Raw genomic sequence first — 16,463 nt, 5'->3', positions numbered from 1 at the left:
TTTGATCGAATCCAGCCTCACAAGGTACGAAGGAATGAAATGCAGCACTGGCCATACCACATGGGTAGAAGCCAAAATCCCGGCTTTGAGCCTGGTGTGAAGACCACATCAGAATGTGGCCATAACACCTACTTTCAAATTTTCAGCGATGCTACACGATGACCAACAAATGTGCCCATCGAATGCTATAGCAGGCGCAACAAGCCGCGAGCTGGTCCGGCGATGAGTCGACAGTCGATGCCTCGTTGAGTCCTCTGGTGGTGATACGGTCCGCTAAGTCAAGTTATTCTCGAATATGGTGAAACCAGGAGAATAAACAAACCATGGAGACACACAGGCATTTGGCAGACACTTGCCCTCATCCTAAGTCGCACACTTTGACTCGGCCCGCTTAGCCCAGGTTGAGACCGGTGCATGTCTGACTTCGAGCTTGACAGGCTCTTTTTCGGAGAATAAGCGACCGCGATACCACTAGAAGAGGGCTGACCTCGGATGCTTTTCATGTTGCCGCACTTTCTATGAGGAAAGCTCCTGTTCTGGGAGATTTGTGTCACGTGTGGCACGAGCCGAAGCGTTAATCAAACGAGGTGAGTAATGGTTTGCTATCCTTTTATTTGTTCTGGAGATGATTTCATTCCATCTTAATCAAAATGTGATCCTGTTTGGCCTGAAGAGGTCTTGAGCCGAAAGTAAGTTTGCATAAGGGGAGCCTTGAGTTCATCCCGTCTTTGAGCGAACCGGAGAGGCGAGTAGTATCGGGTTTGACAGAAACGAATTAATCTCCTCCTGAAACCCGAAAGACCTTTCAGGCCGACGTTCTTTGCAAGGAAATCCAGTGTCAAGAAATGAGTAAACAATCGGCAATTCAAAGCCATTTCCTTTAGTACCTTGGTCTACTCAACGTCTCTCCCACTCACACCGGTTTACAACATCATGTGCCAGGTCACGGGGTCTGGCGTTTGGAAGAGGGGATATGGCCTGAGGCGTAAATGCGCAGCCCCACGACGGGCGGAAGTGGGTCGCCAACGTCGCGTCCCTGTAAGATTTGTTTACAATAGGGACCCTTGATTGTCACAACAACATAACAAGGTAGGACTGTTTTAATAGTTGATGGGAAGTCTGGCACCTTTTGTTTCTTCATTTTTGTTATCGCGACTCTGTACGCGAGCATCACCACTCGCTCGACCTGGTCGTCCTCCATTCTTGACCCCTTTGTCTTTATTTTGTCCCTCATTGAGACCCCTGTATTCAAACTCATTGTCCTTAAATCCTGTCCTGGCGCCACAAGCCAGATTCTTTGCTCTCACTGCCAACAACAACAAGATGGACTCCGATGCGTCCATGTTCAGTCTTGGGGAGGAGTCAGATGGCTACGTCCCTGAAACCGTAAGTAATCCTTTGTTTTACCCCTCTTTTGTTGACACAATAAATCGGTTTGCGCATTGTGTGCCTATTTCTCTCCCTCAATCTGCATCGCATTCTTTCAATTCCTTTCTTAAAACTTATTTACATCAAGCACCTTCTCCGCCGAACACTTTCGTATCTGCACTTTTTGCACAAATATAACCTGACATTTCCTTTAACAGAAGGCGAAATCCAAAGCCGCACCAAAGAAGGCTGCTGCGCGGCCGCCCGTCAAAAAGATGGTGCAAACAACCCTCAAAACGAAGAGCGCACCCAAAAAGCGCCCTACACCGGAGAGCGACGACGACGATATAAGCGTTGCCACAGGTTTCTCTAACACGCCTCCAAAAGCTAAGAAGCAAAAGAAGGAACCTGCGGTCAGCAAGTCTTCTGGTGCGCCCTTGGAGGAACTTGAGAATGATAGCATGGTGATTGATAGCCCCGCCAAACCTGGCAAGAAGAAGACGGCCACCGAAATGTACACGAAGCTGTCACAACTAGAGCACATCCTCAAGCGACCTGATACGTACATCGGCTCTGTTGAGAGGACGGAACAACAGATGTGGGTTCTGAGCAAAGAGACCCAGTTGATGGAGTACAAGAACGTCAGCTTTGTTCCTGGTCTTTACAAGATTTTTGACGAAATCTTGGTCAACGCTGCCGACAATAAGCAGCGTGATGGCTCCATGACTTACATGAAGATCAATATCGATCGTGAGAACGGTGTGATCAGCGTCGAAAACAACGGAAAGGGTATTCCTATTGTTATTCACGAAAAGGAGAAGATCTACATTCCTGAGCTCATCTTCGGACATCTGTTGGCGGGTTCCAACTTCGACGACGACGAGAAGAAAACCGTTGGTGGTCGCAACGGTTACGGTGCCAAGCTGTGTAACGTCTTCAGCACTGAATTCAACCTTGAATGCCAAGACAGCGAGCACGGCAAGAGGTACAAACAGACCTGGAGAAACAACATGCAGACGATGGAGAAGGCCAAAATCACCAGCAGCAAGACCTCAGACTTCACCCGAGTAACTTTTAAACCCGACTTCAAGCGCTTTGGTATGGAAGATGGTATCGATGATGATCTCGAGTCTCTTCTTCACCGTAGAGTTTACGACATGGTAGGCACGATCCGCGGAATCAAAGTTTATCTCAACGGCGAGCAAATCAAGATCAAGGATTTCAAAGCCTACTGTGATCTCTATGCCAAGTCCATCGCCAAGGAGAGAAGCACAGAAGAGGGAGGCGCTCCGACCTGTACTGTTGAGATGGATAAAGACAAGTCGCATCCTCGATGGGAGGTTGGTTTCGCTGTTTCTGATGGCACTTTTCAACAAGTTTCCTTCGTCAACTCGATCGCCACAACCAGTGGAGGCACTCATGTCAACTACATCGCCGACCAGGTGACCGAAGCTCTTCTCAAGGCTTTGAATAAGAAGCGCAAGGGTCATGCTCTGAAGCAGAATCATCTGAAGAATCATATCTTCATCTTTGTCAACTGTTACATCAACAATCCGGCTTTTACTTCGCAAACAAAGGAGCAGATGACTACCAAGCCAAGCCAGTTTGGTAGTAAATGCAAACTGGGTGAAGACTTCCTCAAGAAGATTGCAAAATCCGATGCCCTTCAAAATATCTTGGATTTTGCTGAGAAAAAGGCCGACAAAATGTTGGCCAAGGGTGATGGAAACAAACGAAGCCGAGTCAACAACGCAAAGCTCGTCGAAGCCAACTTTGCTGGCACCAGAAGAGGTCACGAATGCACTCTGATCCTGACAGAAGGTGACTCTGCCAAAGGTTTGGCAGTTTCTGGTCGTGCCATTCTCGACCCTGACCGCATTGGTGTTTTCCCGCTTCGTGGAAAGCTTCTGAATGTGCGAGACGCTTCAGTTGACCAAATTATGAAGAACGCCGAAATTCAGAACATTAAACAGTTCCTTGGTCTCAAGCACAAGCAAACGTACACGGACACGAAGAATCTTAGATATGGCCATCTGATGATCATGGCTGATCAGGATCACGATGGTAGTCATATCAAGGGACTTCTCATCAATTTCCTCCAGGTTCAATTTCCATCGCTTCTCAAAATCCCCGACTTCTTCCGAGAGTTCATCACACCTATCGTCAAGGTTTGGCAGGGTCCCAACCCCAAGAAGCCCCAGCGATTAAAGTCATTCTTCACACAGCCTGAATATGAGGAGTGGAAGGAAGATCACAAAAACGAACTCACCCGATGGCACTCCAAATACTTCAAGGGTTTGGGAACAAGCTCCAACGAAGACGCACAAGTCTATTTCACCAACCTCGATGATCACTTGAAGGAATTTGACACCATGAAGCCTGAGGAAGCTGACCTACTGGAGCTGGCTTTCTCCAAGAAGAAAGCAGATGCCAGAAAGGAGTGGCTGGGTAACTTTGTGCCGGGCACATACCTCGACCACTCAACCAAGTCAATCACATATTCCGACTTCATCAACAGAGAACTTATTCTCTTCAGTATGGCTGATAATATGCGATCCATCCCCTCGGTGCTGGATGGCTTCAAGCCCGGTCAGCGTAAGGTCATATATGCCTGCTTCAAGAGAAACATCGTCAAAGACAAGAAGGTCGTTGAATTGGCTGGTTATGTCTCTGAGCAGACTGCCTACCACCACGGTGAACAGTCTCTCCAACAGACTATCATTGGCCTGGCCCAGAACTTTGTTGGTTCAAACAACATCAATTGTCTGGAACCCAGTGGAAACTTCGGTTCTCGACTTGCTGGTGGATCTGATGCTGCCAGTCCTCGTTACACCTTCACTCGGCTGTCTCCATTCGCCCGCAAGATCTTCCACCCCATGGATGAGCCCAACTTGATGCATCACTATGAAGACGGCAAGAAGATCGAGCCAATGGTGTATGCTCCAATCATCCCCATGGTTCTGGTAAACGGTGCCGATGGCATTGGTACAGGTTGGAGCACTTCCATTCCCAACTATCACCCGATGGATATTGTCAAAAATCTGAAGCGTCGAATGGGTCGCTTGGACGACAACGATCTTGAGGAAAAGCCTTTCGAAACCATGATGCCCTGGTTCCGTGGCTGGAAGGGTACACCAGAGGTTGCTGGCCCTGACCGGTACAAGTTCAATGGTATTGCCTATCACAACGAACAGAAGGATAACGAAGTTGTCATCACCGAGTTGCCTATTCGTATGTGGACCGACGATTTCAAGGGAAAACTGGAGAAGATTATCGCCGGTGTCGATGGCCCAGCTTGGATCAAGGACTACAAGGAATTCAACGATCACAGCACTGTTCACTTTGAGATCGCTGTGGATGATAAGCATATGAGCAAGGTCCTTGAAGAAGGCGTCCTCGAGCGCTTCAAGTTGACCAAGCAAGTCGCCACCTCCAATTTGGTTGCTTTCGACACCCGAGGCATGATTCGCAAGTACGAGAAGGTGGAGGATATCCTTGAGGAATTCTATCTATACCGTCTCGACATGTATACTGACCGAAAAGTAAGCTCTGATCCAACTTTGAGATGGCCTAGCTAACTCTCCGCAGAAACATTGGTTAGGCGTATTCCATGCGGACTATCGCAAGCTCAAGAATCAAGCCCGTTTCATCAAGGAAATCATCGACGGACAGCTTGTGGTTGGCAAGAAGAAGAAGACCGTGCTGGTGCAAGAACTTCGAGATCGTGATTACGAGGCTTTCCCCCCTGGTGGTGAGAAGAAGAAGACCGCAGATGAAGAAGATGACGATGCCGATGAGAATCAGGACGTGGAGGGTGATTTGGAGGGTGGTGCTCGCGATTACGACTACCTCCTCTCGGTGAGTACTTGGCGTCTTTGAACATGTTTAGTGAACTAACGTCTTGCAGATGCCCATCTGGTCCCTTACAGCTGAGCGTCTTGAGAAACTCAAGCAAGCTATCGAGAAGAAGAAGGCAGAGCACGATGAACTCCTTGCCCTCAGTGAGAAGGATCTCTGGTGTCGCGACCTTGATGACTTCATGGCTGAATGGGAGACTCAGCTTGCAGTTGATGCTGAGATCAAGACGAGCATCCGTCGCTTGGGCCGCCGCGTTTCTAAAAAGATAGGTGCTGGCACCGCTCGTGGCCGCAAAGTCAAGGATGACGACGAGTACGAGCCTGACAAGAAGGGCCGCGGAAGGCCAAAGGCTGCAGCGTTGAAGGCGACCGCTAAACCAGCGCCCAAGGTAGAGACCAAGAGTGCTCAGCGGTTTGCTGAGATGTTCAGCTCTAAGCCAAAGGTCAAGAAGGAACCCAGTGCTGATGTTATGGAGCTGTCGGATCTTTCTGATGATGACTACGCCGCTCTCAGCCGCAGCAAATCATCCGCACCTGCGATCAAGAACTCCCAGTCACCTCCAACTGAGGCGCCGGAGAATCCACGGGTCAAACGAGCGGCGGCGTCCAAGGTCAAGACAATTATCGATGATGACTCTGAGAGTGACGATGATCAGATGCTTGGCGATGTTGGCGCCTTGGTCAAGGGCATCGATAAGCCAGCAGGTGACCGCGAAAGGGGCAGATTTAGTCTACATGCCATGAGCCGGCCAGACTCTAGCCAGGGCAATGCCAGCGTGAGCGGACTATCCAAGTCGAGGCCCAAATCAGCCAAAGCTTTCGACTTCGATGACGACAGTCCTGACGATACCAACTATGAGCTTCTCGCCAAGTCGTCGCCACACAAGACGGCCACCAAGGATGATCATATAGACAGCTTCCTTTCTGATGATGAACCTTTTGTTGCTCCATCCAAGTCAGCCGCGACCAAGTCTAAGCCTACCAGCACGGATTCCGAAGATCCAACACCGGCCGGTCTTGCTACGGTCAAGAAGGGTCGTGGTCGTCCCACTGGTGCGAAGAGCAAAGAACCAGCGAAGCCAAAGGCCGCTCCAAAAGCAACCAAGACAGCTGCATCAAAGGTTGCTTCGCGTCCAGCAACTAAGCAGACCACTCTATCGCCAGCAGCAAAGGCTTACGCTGCTAAGAAGGCTGTCAAGAAATCTGTCCTCGACGACGATTCAGATGAGGATATGGCTGACCCAGATTCGCCCCCTCCTAAGGCTTCCTCAAGAGCAAGACCAGGACGTGCAGCTGCCGCGAGACGACCAATCGTTGTTGACGACGACTCATCAGTCATGCAGCAAGATGATGAGAGTGACGACCCTTTCGAGGTCGACGATGACGAGGATTAGACTATTCAACCTGTGATTGAACCCATGAAAGGAACGGAGTACTGGTAGTTCTGGAACCACTGCAGCCAGGTTCTTTGCTGTAATTTCTTGTTTGCTGAGTAAGAAACGTTGTGTGGGAACCACTTCAAGCAAAGGGCATCTTGAGGGGGAAAGGGGGTTGAATCTGAGTTAACAATTCATTTTGGGTTCTGGGCGTCAACGGATGTGAGGCATTTGCTATCTGGGGCCTGGGCGTGGTTTTTATTCGATATCCGCATATGAATAGCATTTCACTTTCTTCATGATAACTTGTACATGTCACTTGACTCTTGATGATCCCTGTCCCATTTCAATGAAGTTGAAGGTATGGAGTACTCCGTACAGTACTCCCTAGCTCCCCTACGGCGTGCTTATCGATAAGAGCTTGAGGTTAGCGTGGGGTTCTCATCGATGAATCCAAGGGTCTCATCTAGATTTATCATCCCCCTCCATTCACCCCTCGTTATTTAGTTAACACACTTCACATCACAGCACATCATATATATCATGTCTTCAGAAGAACCCCAATCTCTGCGCTCTCTCTACGAAGCCGCCGAAGAAAAGCGCCACGCTTTAGACAACACCTTCGAGGCAACTTCGCCCGCCTACCGCTCCGATCTCGAGGCTGCACTATCCCTCTACTCTTCTGCGCGCGACCAAATCTCAGCTCTTGCCCTTTTCTCCTCCAACGAAGGGCTTGAGGACATTTCTACATCAGATCTCCCTTATCTCCTTCTCGACGCCCACGTTGCGGAGCTCGTACAAAAGACCCCCAACCAAAGCCCTGACCAACGCCTAGAGGTCCTCTCCAAGTCTCGCGCCGCCTACGAGCGCTTCCTCGCCACCGTCGACAGCTATGCACTAGTGCAGAAGCCTTACGATCGCGCACTCGAGCGATATCGCGACGATCCTGAGAGATTTGCTGTTGTTGCCAGTAATGATGCTGCGGCGCGACGAGATGGCAAGATTGCGAATTACCGCGCTGAAAAAGCGCTGAAAGAGAAGTTGGAAACGCTGAGACGGAATCCACGATACCTGGACGATGGCGATGAGGAGCTCGTGCGGGAGCTTTACCTGACACAAATCACTTTCACGGTACATTCTGCGCTTCAGGCTTTGGACTCATTAAACCGTGAGGTGGAGATTCTTGCACAGGCACCTCGACCGCTTGCGCCCTCAGCTACAAATGCGCCATCTCCCGAAGACCACTCTTCCCGGCTTGATCAGCCCCTACGCCGTTTACACTCTCTCCAGGCTGGTCCGCTACTGTCTAAACAAGGCAAACCTTTGCAGCCATTTACGCTGCTTGGTTCACGGGATCAAATGTCAAGAGATGTATTTCGCTCAGGGCACAACTTGCCGACCATGTCCATCGATGAGTATCTCGAGGAAGAGAGGAGACAGGGAAATATTCTCCAGGGCGGCGTGGAACCGAAGAAGGTGGTGGATGAGGACGACATGGAAGCTATAGATCGTGAGACGTACAAGCAGCGCGAGTGGGATGAGTTCGTTGATCACAATCCCAAGGGAGCAGGAAATACTCTCAATAGAGGTTGATCTGTGTTGCAAATATCGTATATATGATCGGCGTTTAGGCACATGCATAGCAGGACATAGAAAATACTAGCACATGGAGCGACACGATATAAGAGCACTCACAAGAGCTGTTGACCATTTCACTCAAGACCAAAAGCCATTGATAGTAGCTATGCTTCCCAATCTATATGCGCAAGTACCTGAGAGATGTGCGTTCCCATTTATAGGAGAGTACTCAATTTTTTGGACCTGATACCGTTACCCCTTTATTGTGTTCCAAAAAGAACTTCATTAGGCAATCGTATCATCACTATCATCAGAGTCCCACATGCAGGCATCATCATCGCTGTCATCTCTTTTTGAACTCCAGGGTTCGATTACGGATGCTGACTCGGAGTCGGTTGTCTCGACTGTCATATTGACCGCTTCACCCATTGTCTGATGGTCCACGGGCATGGCGTATCTGGCGTTCGTGAACTCAACATCAGACTCGCCTAGGGTAAAAGAAGACTCGAGCGCGATTAGTCTGTCTTGGGTCATTGAAGCAGAAGACGTACTGCCCCAGACTCGTAGCGCATCCATGTCCTCAATGATGGAACCACAGACACTCGAAGGGGTTGAAATCGTGTAGCCTGTATGGAAACCAGGTCCAGGGCCATTAGGTGCCACCAGCAAGTCTGCTGAGGGAATTGCATCCCCAAATACGCCTCCGCTTCCGTCATCATTACCTCCACACCACAGAGGAAGGTATTTGAGTTCGTTTTCGGTGAGAGTGAGGAGTAAATGGCGGGTCAGGTTCAGAGGAGGCCAGAAATTTTCTCGTCTCCACGAAAGAGTTAGCGGCCTCAGTCGTTCCTTCACAGCAGCTTCAAGGGTATTTAGTGATACGATAGGCCTGCCTGGGGAACGCATACCCATTCTTGGGAATTCGCGGTCTTCGAGTGCAAGAATACGGCTCCATAACAAATTGTTGGACAGCATCGGCGTGCATACAAGAAAGTCGTCGAGGGCAGCTGTTGCCTCTTGCACAAGAACGACGTATGATTTATGCTTGTATCCATCCAGTTTGCACCTGCCGGAATTCCATCTTTGATTATCCAGTTCAACACCGAGATCGTTGTAAGGCACAGCACAGAGTAGCATCTGAATCGGATTAAACAACATCATTATGAAAGTCATATTGTCAAAATCCTTGGGTTCCACGTATGTCAGGCGGTCTCGGTCTATCCCGTTGTATGTTGAATGACTATCCACTGGTGCTGAATCTATCGCCTCTTCCCATGCGTGCGTAAATTCGTGAGTCAGGGCACTCATGAGAAGACGAAGCTTTTCCAAAGCAATTTGACCAAGAGGTGTGTTTTCCTGTTCAAGGAGCTGCTCGATTACTTGCAGCTTGGCCCATTCATCGATGTCCCATGAAGCGAACAAATTTGGGTTCCTGTAGGTCGTGTTGATTTCTGATACTCTATCGACGAGTGCTTGTGCCCCATGCTGCACAATGTTGCTGAGTTCATCGGGAAGTTGGCCCAGTTGTCTCCCAAATATCGTCGTCTGGCTGTGGGCAATATTGTTCGTTGGGCTGGTGTCAGCCAGTTTGAGGGCGAGCTCATTGACAAGGATCCTGAAAGCAGAGTCCATTACAGGAGGAATCTTTAGCAGAGACCCTATTTGCAAGGCTTCCTCGGGCAAGACCTCGATAAAAGCAGTGTTCTGGCCGTGCATTATCCATTGGGTGACACGATCGGTAAGCATGGAGCTGCATTCGAAGAGGCAACTCAACTTGAAGATGGTGAACAGTCTTGGAGCCGAATCCAGGATACATCCTTTGCCTTCGATCAACATGAGCAGCCTCACGATGCCATTTCGGTGGCGAATTGGGCAATAATCAGGAATTTGCCGATATAGAGGTGTCTCGTATGCATCTTCATTCTTGGCTTTCAGCTGTAGAGCACGCTCTGGATCAAGATTTAGTTGTTTAAGCCTGTAGCCGATGGTTGCATTCCTCTTAGTGGGTGTTGCGCTGTCATGCTCGGCATTTGCATCGACATCTTTGTTGTTTTCTGCGCCTTTTGGCTGTCTGTTGCACTTACAAATATCATCATGGCCTGTTTTGCGTGTCAGAAGATGTGCTACAAGCTGGGTACAATTACTGACCGCAAACTAAGAATGGATCAACGCCATTAAGAATAGATGAGCTCCACCATTTAATGATTCCAGGAGTCAAAGACAGCTCGGTCATCTGGAACACCAACTCATCTCCTTCCGAGGGTGGAGTCAGATCAAGCAAATACTGGATGCCGTCGGGTAGTTTGTTGACCATCTTACGACGGCGTTGGATTTTGAATTGGTATGTAGGGCCAAGAAGTTCAGCGAATTTGGGAGAACCAGTCTCAAGCAACTTGCTCGAGTGAACTCGAAACTTCTGTGACTTATAGACTATGCCATTGCAGTCAGTATAGTCGAGAACGCCTTTATGATGGACAGGATAGTCGATGAACACAAGAGTGTCCCCCTGGTTGAGTTCGAAGGACACCATGTGCAGTCGATAGAGTTCAAACAGCCGAGTCTGTTCGACATCCTTTTCTGGTAGGAGTCTCGGCAGATGGTCACCATAGAAATTGTTCGATTTGTTGAAGGAAGGGCCCGTCCAGCTTGATAGAGGGGCTGGTGCGGGTGATGGTTCTTCGAGGGCCGTATGAGCATCAATACCAAGAAGATGATGGGTAAATTGAGGCTGAGACTGCGGTTGTGGCTCGCTTTGCTGAGCGGGTTGAGTGCTATGTTGAGATTGATGGTTGCTTTGATTAGCCAGACCATCCCAGGCAACATGTGCTTGTTCGATCTGCCAGTCATTCGGGACATCCATATTCGTGAAACAGACGTGGCTCACGCCAACAGTGCGAGAAATTCCAGTACTTTAAATCTCTGGATAAGTTGATATAAGAGAGCAGATGCAGCTGGAAGATTCGGCTATAGAGATTTGAAAGGCAGAGATCTGGTTTGGCGTCGAGAATCGCAGGCAGCTCAACCCAGAAGCTGTGTCGACAGGGTGGATCGCGCAGATTATGTAGGCCAGCCAAGGTTACGCTACTTGGGTAAGATAGAAACAATATGCGCAGAGAAATAGTATGTAATTTTTCAAGGAGATGTCGATGCTCTGGTTTGTCGGTTGATCGAGAGAAAGAAAGAAAGAAATAGATGAATGTAAGATGAGGAGTTGTGAGAGAGGAAAGCATCGGGCTGACGGTGGAAAGTGGCAGGTAGCAAGGTTCAATACAGCCCTATGAAAGTACCTGCACATGCCTGTGAAGTAAGGTGCCTATGCCAATGAAATACTTCCATTTTTACCCCTCCATAACCAAGAGCTGATGCCTGAGTGTAAACGTTTTGTTGGAGGGATGGTTGCCTTGAGGCTGCCATGCGATCCAATGATCCAGTGCATGAGGTGTGGCAGCTCAGCCTCCTACTTGCATCTACAGTATGTACATCGGGTGACACTAAAACTGGAGACCTTCAGACGTTACGACGAGACAACGACTCTTCCGCTTGTGAGTCAACAAGCAGAACACCACTCAACTGGCATCTTCAGACAAGGATCATGCAGGACAAGTTGGTACAGTAGTGACTCTACAGTTACGTCGTTTTTATCGTATAAGGAAACAAGGAGATTGCAAGTATCAACACCAATGTAGCTTGGTCTACCTATACAGCCAATCAGCCTGGATTTATGCATGTGTGACCATCCAAGTCTTGCCTAATCTTCTCATAAGTGGCGATAAACAGACGTATCTGGGCAAAATTGACAACAAATTACCTAGACTATTAAATATCAAAACGGGCACCAGTGCGAACGCTAGTGAAAAGAAACCTCCGGTGTTAGTGCTTTTCCTGTTCCAATCTCAACTTTAGGGTAGCATTACTGGAAGCGTTTCTACAAGACTCTATAAGCACCTACCAGATAAGTGCATGGTCACCCCAGTAATTCCTACCTACTAGGTAACTTACCTGCGAGGGTTGAATATTGTAACTCCCGCCTTACCCTTGTTGAAGAAAGTTTCTTTGACAAGCCCACTTTATTTGGTGAGTGACAAGCTTCCCCGCAGGACCTTCAAACGTCCCTTGGCAGTCTACCTGGGCAACAGAGCAGACGACATTTTGGATGCTCCAGATAATCACTAGATTATGAGATCAAGGTGAGTTTCATCGACTTCTTCTGTCAGGTTTGCGCTTGATCTTTTGCGTGGGACTCCTTTGCCCTCGTTATTTCTCTTCAGTATGTGTTTCTCACAGAACTAAGCCCAGTACTTTCGGAGAGACCAAAGATGCTTGCATACCTTAACAACCACATTCTCGACCATCAATTCAAGCGCAAAAGCATTCTATTCATACAGCGATCAAGTTACCGTTTAATTGCCACCTCATTACAGAGTACTCCTATCTTATGCATTCATTACCGTTCCGAACCACAAAGCTATGCCCAAACGCCACCTATGCTTTACAATGAGCCCCCTTTCTTGAACAGACTGTCATCAGTCTCTGCCTCATCGTCGGACTCATACACTACCTCCTTGCCCTTCCCCTTATAATCCCACATGCCAGCTTTCGTCTCTTTAAGGCTTCTTCGGCTGACGGGTCGCTTAGACGCAATCTTGCGTTGGCTGTTGTCGATATGGTACTTTCTCAAGCGGTCTCGTCCAGCCACCTCAATCATCGGCTCCATATTGGCCTCATCTCCCGAGTTACGCCGCGTTGTAGGGACCGTCGAAGAGTTTTTCAAATCCCGCATCTCCTTGATCACATCCGCAAAGCTTTCCTCCAACGTCTTCATTCTAGCCAACACCAGCCTTCCCATTCTGTCGCGGTCGCCGGAGTCGTTACCACCGCCTGTCCGTAACCGATGATCCTTCATGAAAGTTGCAAGTTGTGTCTGGAAGCTGCCAGGCATCGCACCAATATGGTCTCCCACTACTTGATCAGACATCGCACTCAGATCAACCGAAGACAACCTTCTAATGTCCTTGGGACGATTTCGTGGCTCAATGCTGAGAAGGGCTGATCGACTAACAGCACCAGCCTCGGTCATACCTCGTGGTGGCATCACTGGTCGAGGTTTCGTGTTGGCGACGTACATAGAGCGGCGAGGTGAACTACGTCTTGGTGTCTTTTCACCAGTGTTTATTCGTCCACTAGTTCGTGGACGTGACTGGCCAGGCAGAGGTGGCGATATCGACGATGCCCTCTGCATTTGCTTGACATCCTGAGGGTTGAAGAGTATCGTATTTGTAGAAAGTGTTCGGTTGTGTGCTCCTCGTTTGGGCCGCGGTGTCTGAGAAACATTCTTGCCAGAGGAGCTCCTCTTTCCAGAAGAACTCACAGAGGATGCCAGCTTTCCGAAGTTATTGGCATTGGGTGCAAAGTAGCTTTCCGCTTCCTCGTGGATTCCACGGCTTATAGCAACTTGACTCTGCCCAGCGTTCGTAACATGATCATCCTCATCCTCATCATTTGTCACCAGTTCGTCATCGCCATCGCCATCAGCATCAGTCTGGTCTTTGTATTCGGATAAATCCGCATTCAGACGAGTTCTGGAGAAATGGGACGGCCGGAGTGGGTTTCCCACGTTAGACATCCTATCAGCAGGATCACTCGCTGTCGATCTGACGTCCGAAACACGCCTAAGATTAGTTGTACGAGCAAGACCGACGCTGGATCTTCGTTGCCAAGGAGGCATAGTACCATCAGGCGTTTGCCAATTCCCTGGAGACGCATCGTTATCGTCGTGTTGATCCATCCAGTTACGAATCGCAGTCTGCGTCTTCCGCCTCTCTTGCCGTCTTTGTGTCCTCAATGTTAGGGGATCAGGTAAGCGCCGAAACACCTCCTCGAGAGCCCGGTCTTTTTGAAAGCCAGCCACAGATTCCTCGCGAACCCTAATGCTTGGACTAAAAATGGCTGCTCTGCTTACAGGATCCATGAAAGAGATGTGCCGACTTCGTTCCCGAACTGGGTGTTCCACCAAGTCAGTTGCCTCGTACATAGACGGGGCAAGCCAGTATCTCTCGTATAGGTAGATGCAGAAAAGCACGGGAAAGTGCGTCACCTTGATGACAGTTCTGTTCAGCCACACGAAGGTTCTCAACGGCATGCAATACCGTAGAGGCATGAGAAGCCACGCGAAAATGTTGCTAGGGGCAATATACGAGAACAGTGCGTCATTCTTCACCATAGAAATGGTGTTGATAGCGAACAAATACCTTGACCACGATTAGAGCAGACCCATTATGCGGACAGGGGCACTTACTGGTGCTCTTCATTGGCATTGGACGCAATAGCCATGAACGAATTCGTGAGAACGGTGATAAGAATTGTCCTGAACTGTTTAGCAAAGAAAGAGTACACGTGCCATCAGAACTTACACAACAAGGAAATGACAAATACTCAGGAAGAGAACCAATAAGGCCCGTCCTAACCAATTGTACGCATCCCATCTGCACGCCATTAACCTCAGTTCGTTTCATATTTGCAAGTATACTTACACTTCCCATGCTGCAGGAGTGAATCCCATCAGGATCTGAAAGATCTTATAGGCAACATCACTCGCACCGAACGAGTTCTTTGTCAAAGAGAAAAACACGAAGAACCCGCTACAGAGTACCAAGATCAATGTGAAAACGGCCACCAAGTCCACAGCCATAAGACGAAATGCAATAAGAAGCTGCGAGAAGTATTGGTAGTGATCCAAGATGCTGAAAATACGCGGGAGGAGCAGGATCGCATTGGCCGCGAGTATATCATAGGCATTGTCGTAGATGTGGTGAGAGTCGGCCAGGAAGACGCCATACGCTCGCATGCAGTAGTATACAATGAGCAATAGAAGTATTCCGAGGTCAAAAACATTCCACACGTTCAAGATGTACAGGGCGAACCCCTGCTCGTTGAATCCAACGAGCTCGTCAAGCATGAAGCCAGCACTCCAGAACCAAAAGATCAGTTCCAGACCTGTGATTTGAACTGAACGTTCAGCAAGAACAGCAAGAAACAGTCCAATCAGAACAGCGAGAGATATTGTCGAAAGGAAAGATCTATATCGAGGAACCCGAAGACGGGAGAGTTTGAGGAGAGACGCTTGTCGAGGATCGTAGAGCGACGCCGTACGACGCCCAGGTGGGGTGAAATGCGTTTCTTTCTGAGCAATTGCACCAAGCAGGGGAGTTCTATCGGTCGCTTTTCCAATATATCCATTCGAGTTGAGGCCTGCGTTTGGTGGAGGTTCCCGATGTAAGCTATCGGCAGACGAGTGGAAAGTAATCGCACCGCTCCAGATTGCTTCAAGTTGTTGGACGACAAGGGGATGGGCAAGCAAGTGCTTGGCTGAGGCTCGAATGGCGACCTCGAGAGTTGACGTTCGGGATGCTATCAGAGGCAACTTATTGGCGGGCGGTGATTTTCGAGGAGACGTAGGTGCTTGAGATCCGGGGAGACCTTGAAGTGGGTAAAAATCATAGGCAAGGGCATCGATCAACTCGCGGACATTGTACTCTTTGAGTAGCTTGAGAGTCAGCAATTCGCAAACCTTGGCACGAGTGCTACTAATTCCTGCATTGCCTGGGTAGCGTTCACCCTCTTTGGTGAATTGGAGACAGTTGATCATGAGAGCATACAGAGTTGCACGGCTGAAATGCTGGGCACGAATCTGTTGCTGCATAGGTTTTACGAGGAATTGAGAAACCTGGGGTGATCGAAGTTGATCCCATGACAGAGTTGTTTCAGTGCGTGTCGATACGATAATTCGGATGGCGTGTGTTATGCTGTACACTGGCAAGGAATCTATAATTGGTATTAATGCCAAAACTTGATATCTTGTAATTCCAATATCTTGGGCGTACCTAAATGAGATGCCGAGAACAGGGGAAGAACGGGAAGGCCGCCGCGTCGTCCGTCTTCGCCAGGCCTGTCTTCCTCGTCCCCTTCGTCCCCTTCATCATCATCCTCATCTCCATCATTATTCGTACGGCGGTCATTACTTCGAAACCGGCTCAATCCCTCATCATGAGTATCATCACCGTCGTCGTCGTCGGCTTCTGTGAAATCGGCCGTTGCGTGTCGTTCAAGAGTATAACGTCGCCGAGCAGGACCAGGAGAAGGAGAGAAGCTTGTGTTTCGGCGACGATCGATTCGACGGGGACCAGCCCTGGGGCGTCGTAGTAGGGAGGAGAACATCTGTTGGTGTTTTTGATCTTTTGGGTGCAAGCTTTCCGCCTTGCTTGGGGTTGTCTCAACGCGCCATGGA

The 16,463-nt window shown here is 49.1% G+C and overlaps 4 protein-coding genes; 2 read left to right on the top strand and 2 right to left on the bottom strand.

Annotated features, from left to right (window-relative positions):
• Window positions 1-1,323: 1,323 nt before the first annotated feature.
• Window positions 1,324-6,619, top strand: FFUJ_04700 (related to DNA topoisomerase II; the record flags this gene model as incomplete). XM_023571983.1 has 4 exons in its annotated part: window positions 1,324-1,386; window positions 1,587-4,910; window positions 4,957-5,226; window positions 5,276-6,619. The coding sequence occupies 4 exons, from the start codon at window positions 1,324-1,326 to the stop codon at window positions 6,617-6,619; spliced, it is 5,001 nt and encodes a 1,666-aa protein (XP_023426197.1).
• Window positions 6,620-7,144: 525 nt separating this feature from the next.
• FFUJ_04701 (related to TAP42, component of the Tor signaling pathway) lies at window positions 7,145-8,194 on the top strand (the record flags this gene model as incomplete). The annotated part of the gene is made up of 1 exon (XM_023571982.1): window positions 7,145-8,194. The coding sequence occupies one exon, from the start codon at window positions 7,145-7,147 to the stop codon at window positions 8,192-8,194; it is 1,050 nt and encodes a 349-aa protein (XP_023426196.1).
• A 270-nt stretch (window positions 8,195-8,464) lies between these two features.
• On the bottom strand, window positions 8,465-11,039 carry FFUJ_04702 (uncharacterized protein; the record flags this gene model as incomplete). XM_023571981.1 has 2 exons in its annotated part: window positions 8,465-10,278; window positions 10,328-11,039. The coding sequence occupies 2 exons, from the start codon at window positions 11,037-11,039 to the stop codon at window positions 8,465-8,467; spliced, it is 2,526 nt and encodes an 841-aa protein (XP_023426195.1).
• Window positions 11,040-12,668: 1,629 nt separating this feature from the next.
• FFUJ_04703 (related to YVC1-vacuolar cation channel) lies at window positions 12,669-16,393 on the bottom strand (the record flags this gene model as incomplete). XM_023571980.1 has 5 exons in its annotated part: window positions 12,669-14,427; window positions 14,475-14,543; window positions 14,590-14,661; window positions 14,710-16,000; window positions 16,060-16,393. The coding sequence occupies 5 exons, from the start codon at window positions 16,391-16,393 to the stop codon at window positions 12,669-12,671; spliced, it is 3,525 nt and encodes a 1,174-aa protein (XP_023426194.1).
• Window positions 16,394-16,463: the final 70 nt, after the last annotated feature.

Source organism: Fusarium fujikuroi, chromosome FFUJ_chr02 (assembly GCF_900079805.1).
Source record: "Fusarium fujikuroi IMI 58289 draft genome, chromosome FFUJ_chr02".
In the NCBI taxonomy this organism is placed as follows: Eukaryota; Fungi; Ascomycota; class Sordariomycetes; order Hypocreales; family Nectriaceae; genus Fusarium; species Fusarium fujikuroi.
The sequence above is the reverse complement of the archived record's forward strand: the minus strand, read 5'-3'. Positions and strand labels throughout refer to the sequence as shown.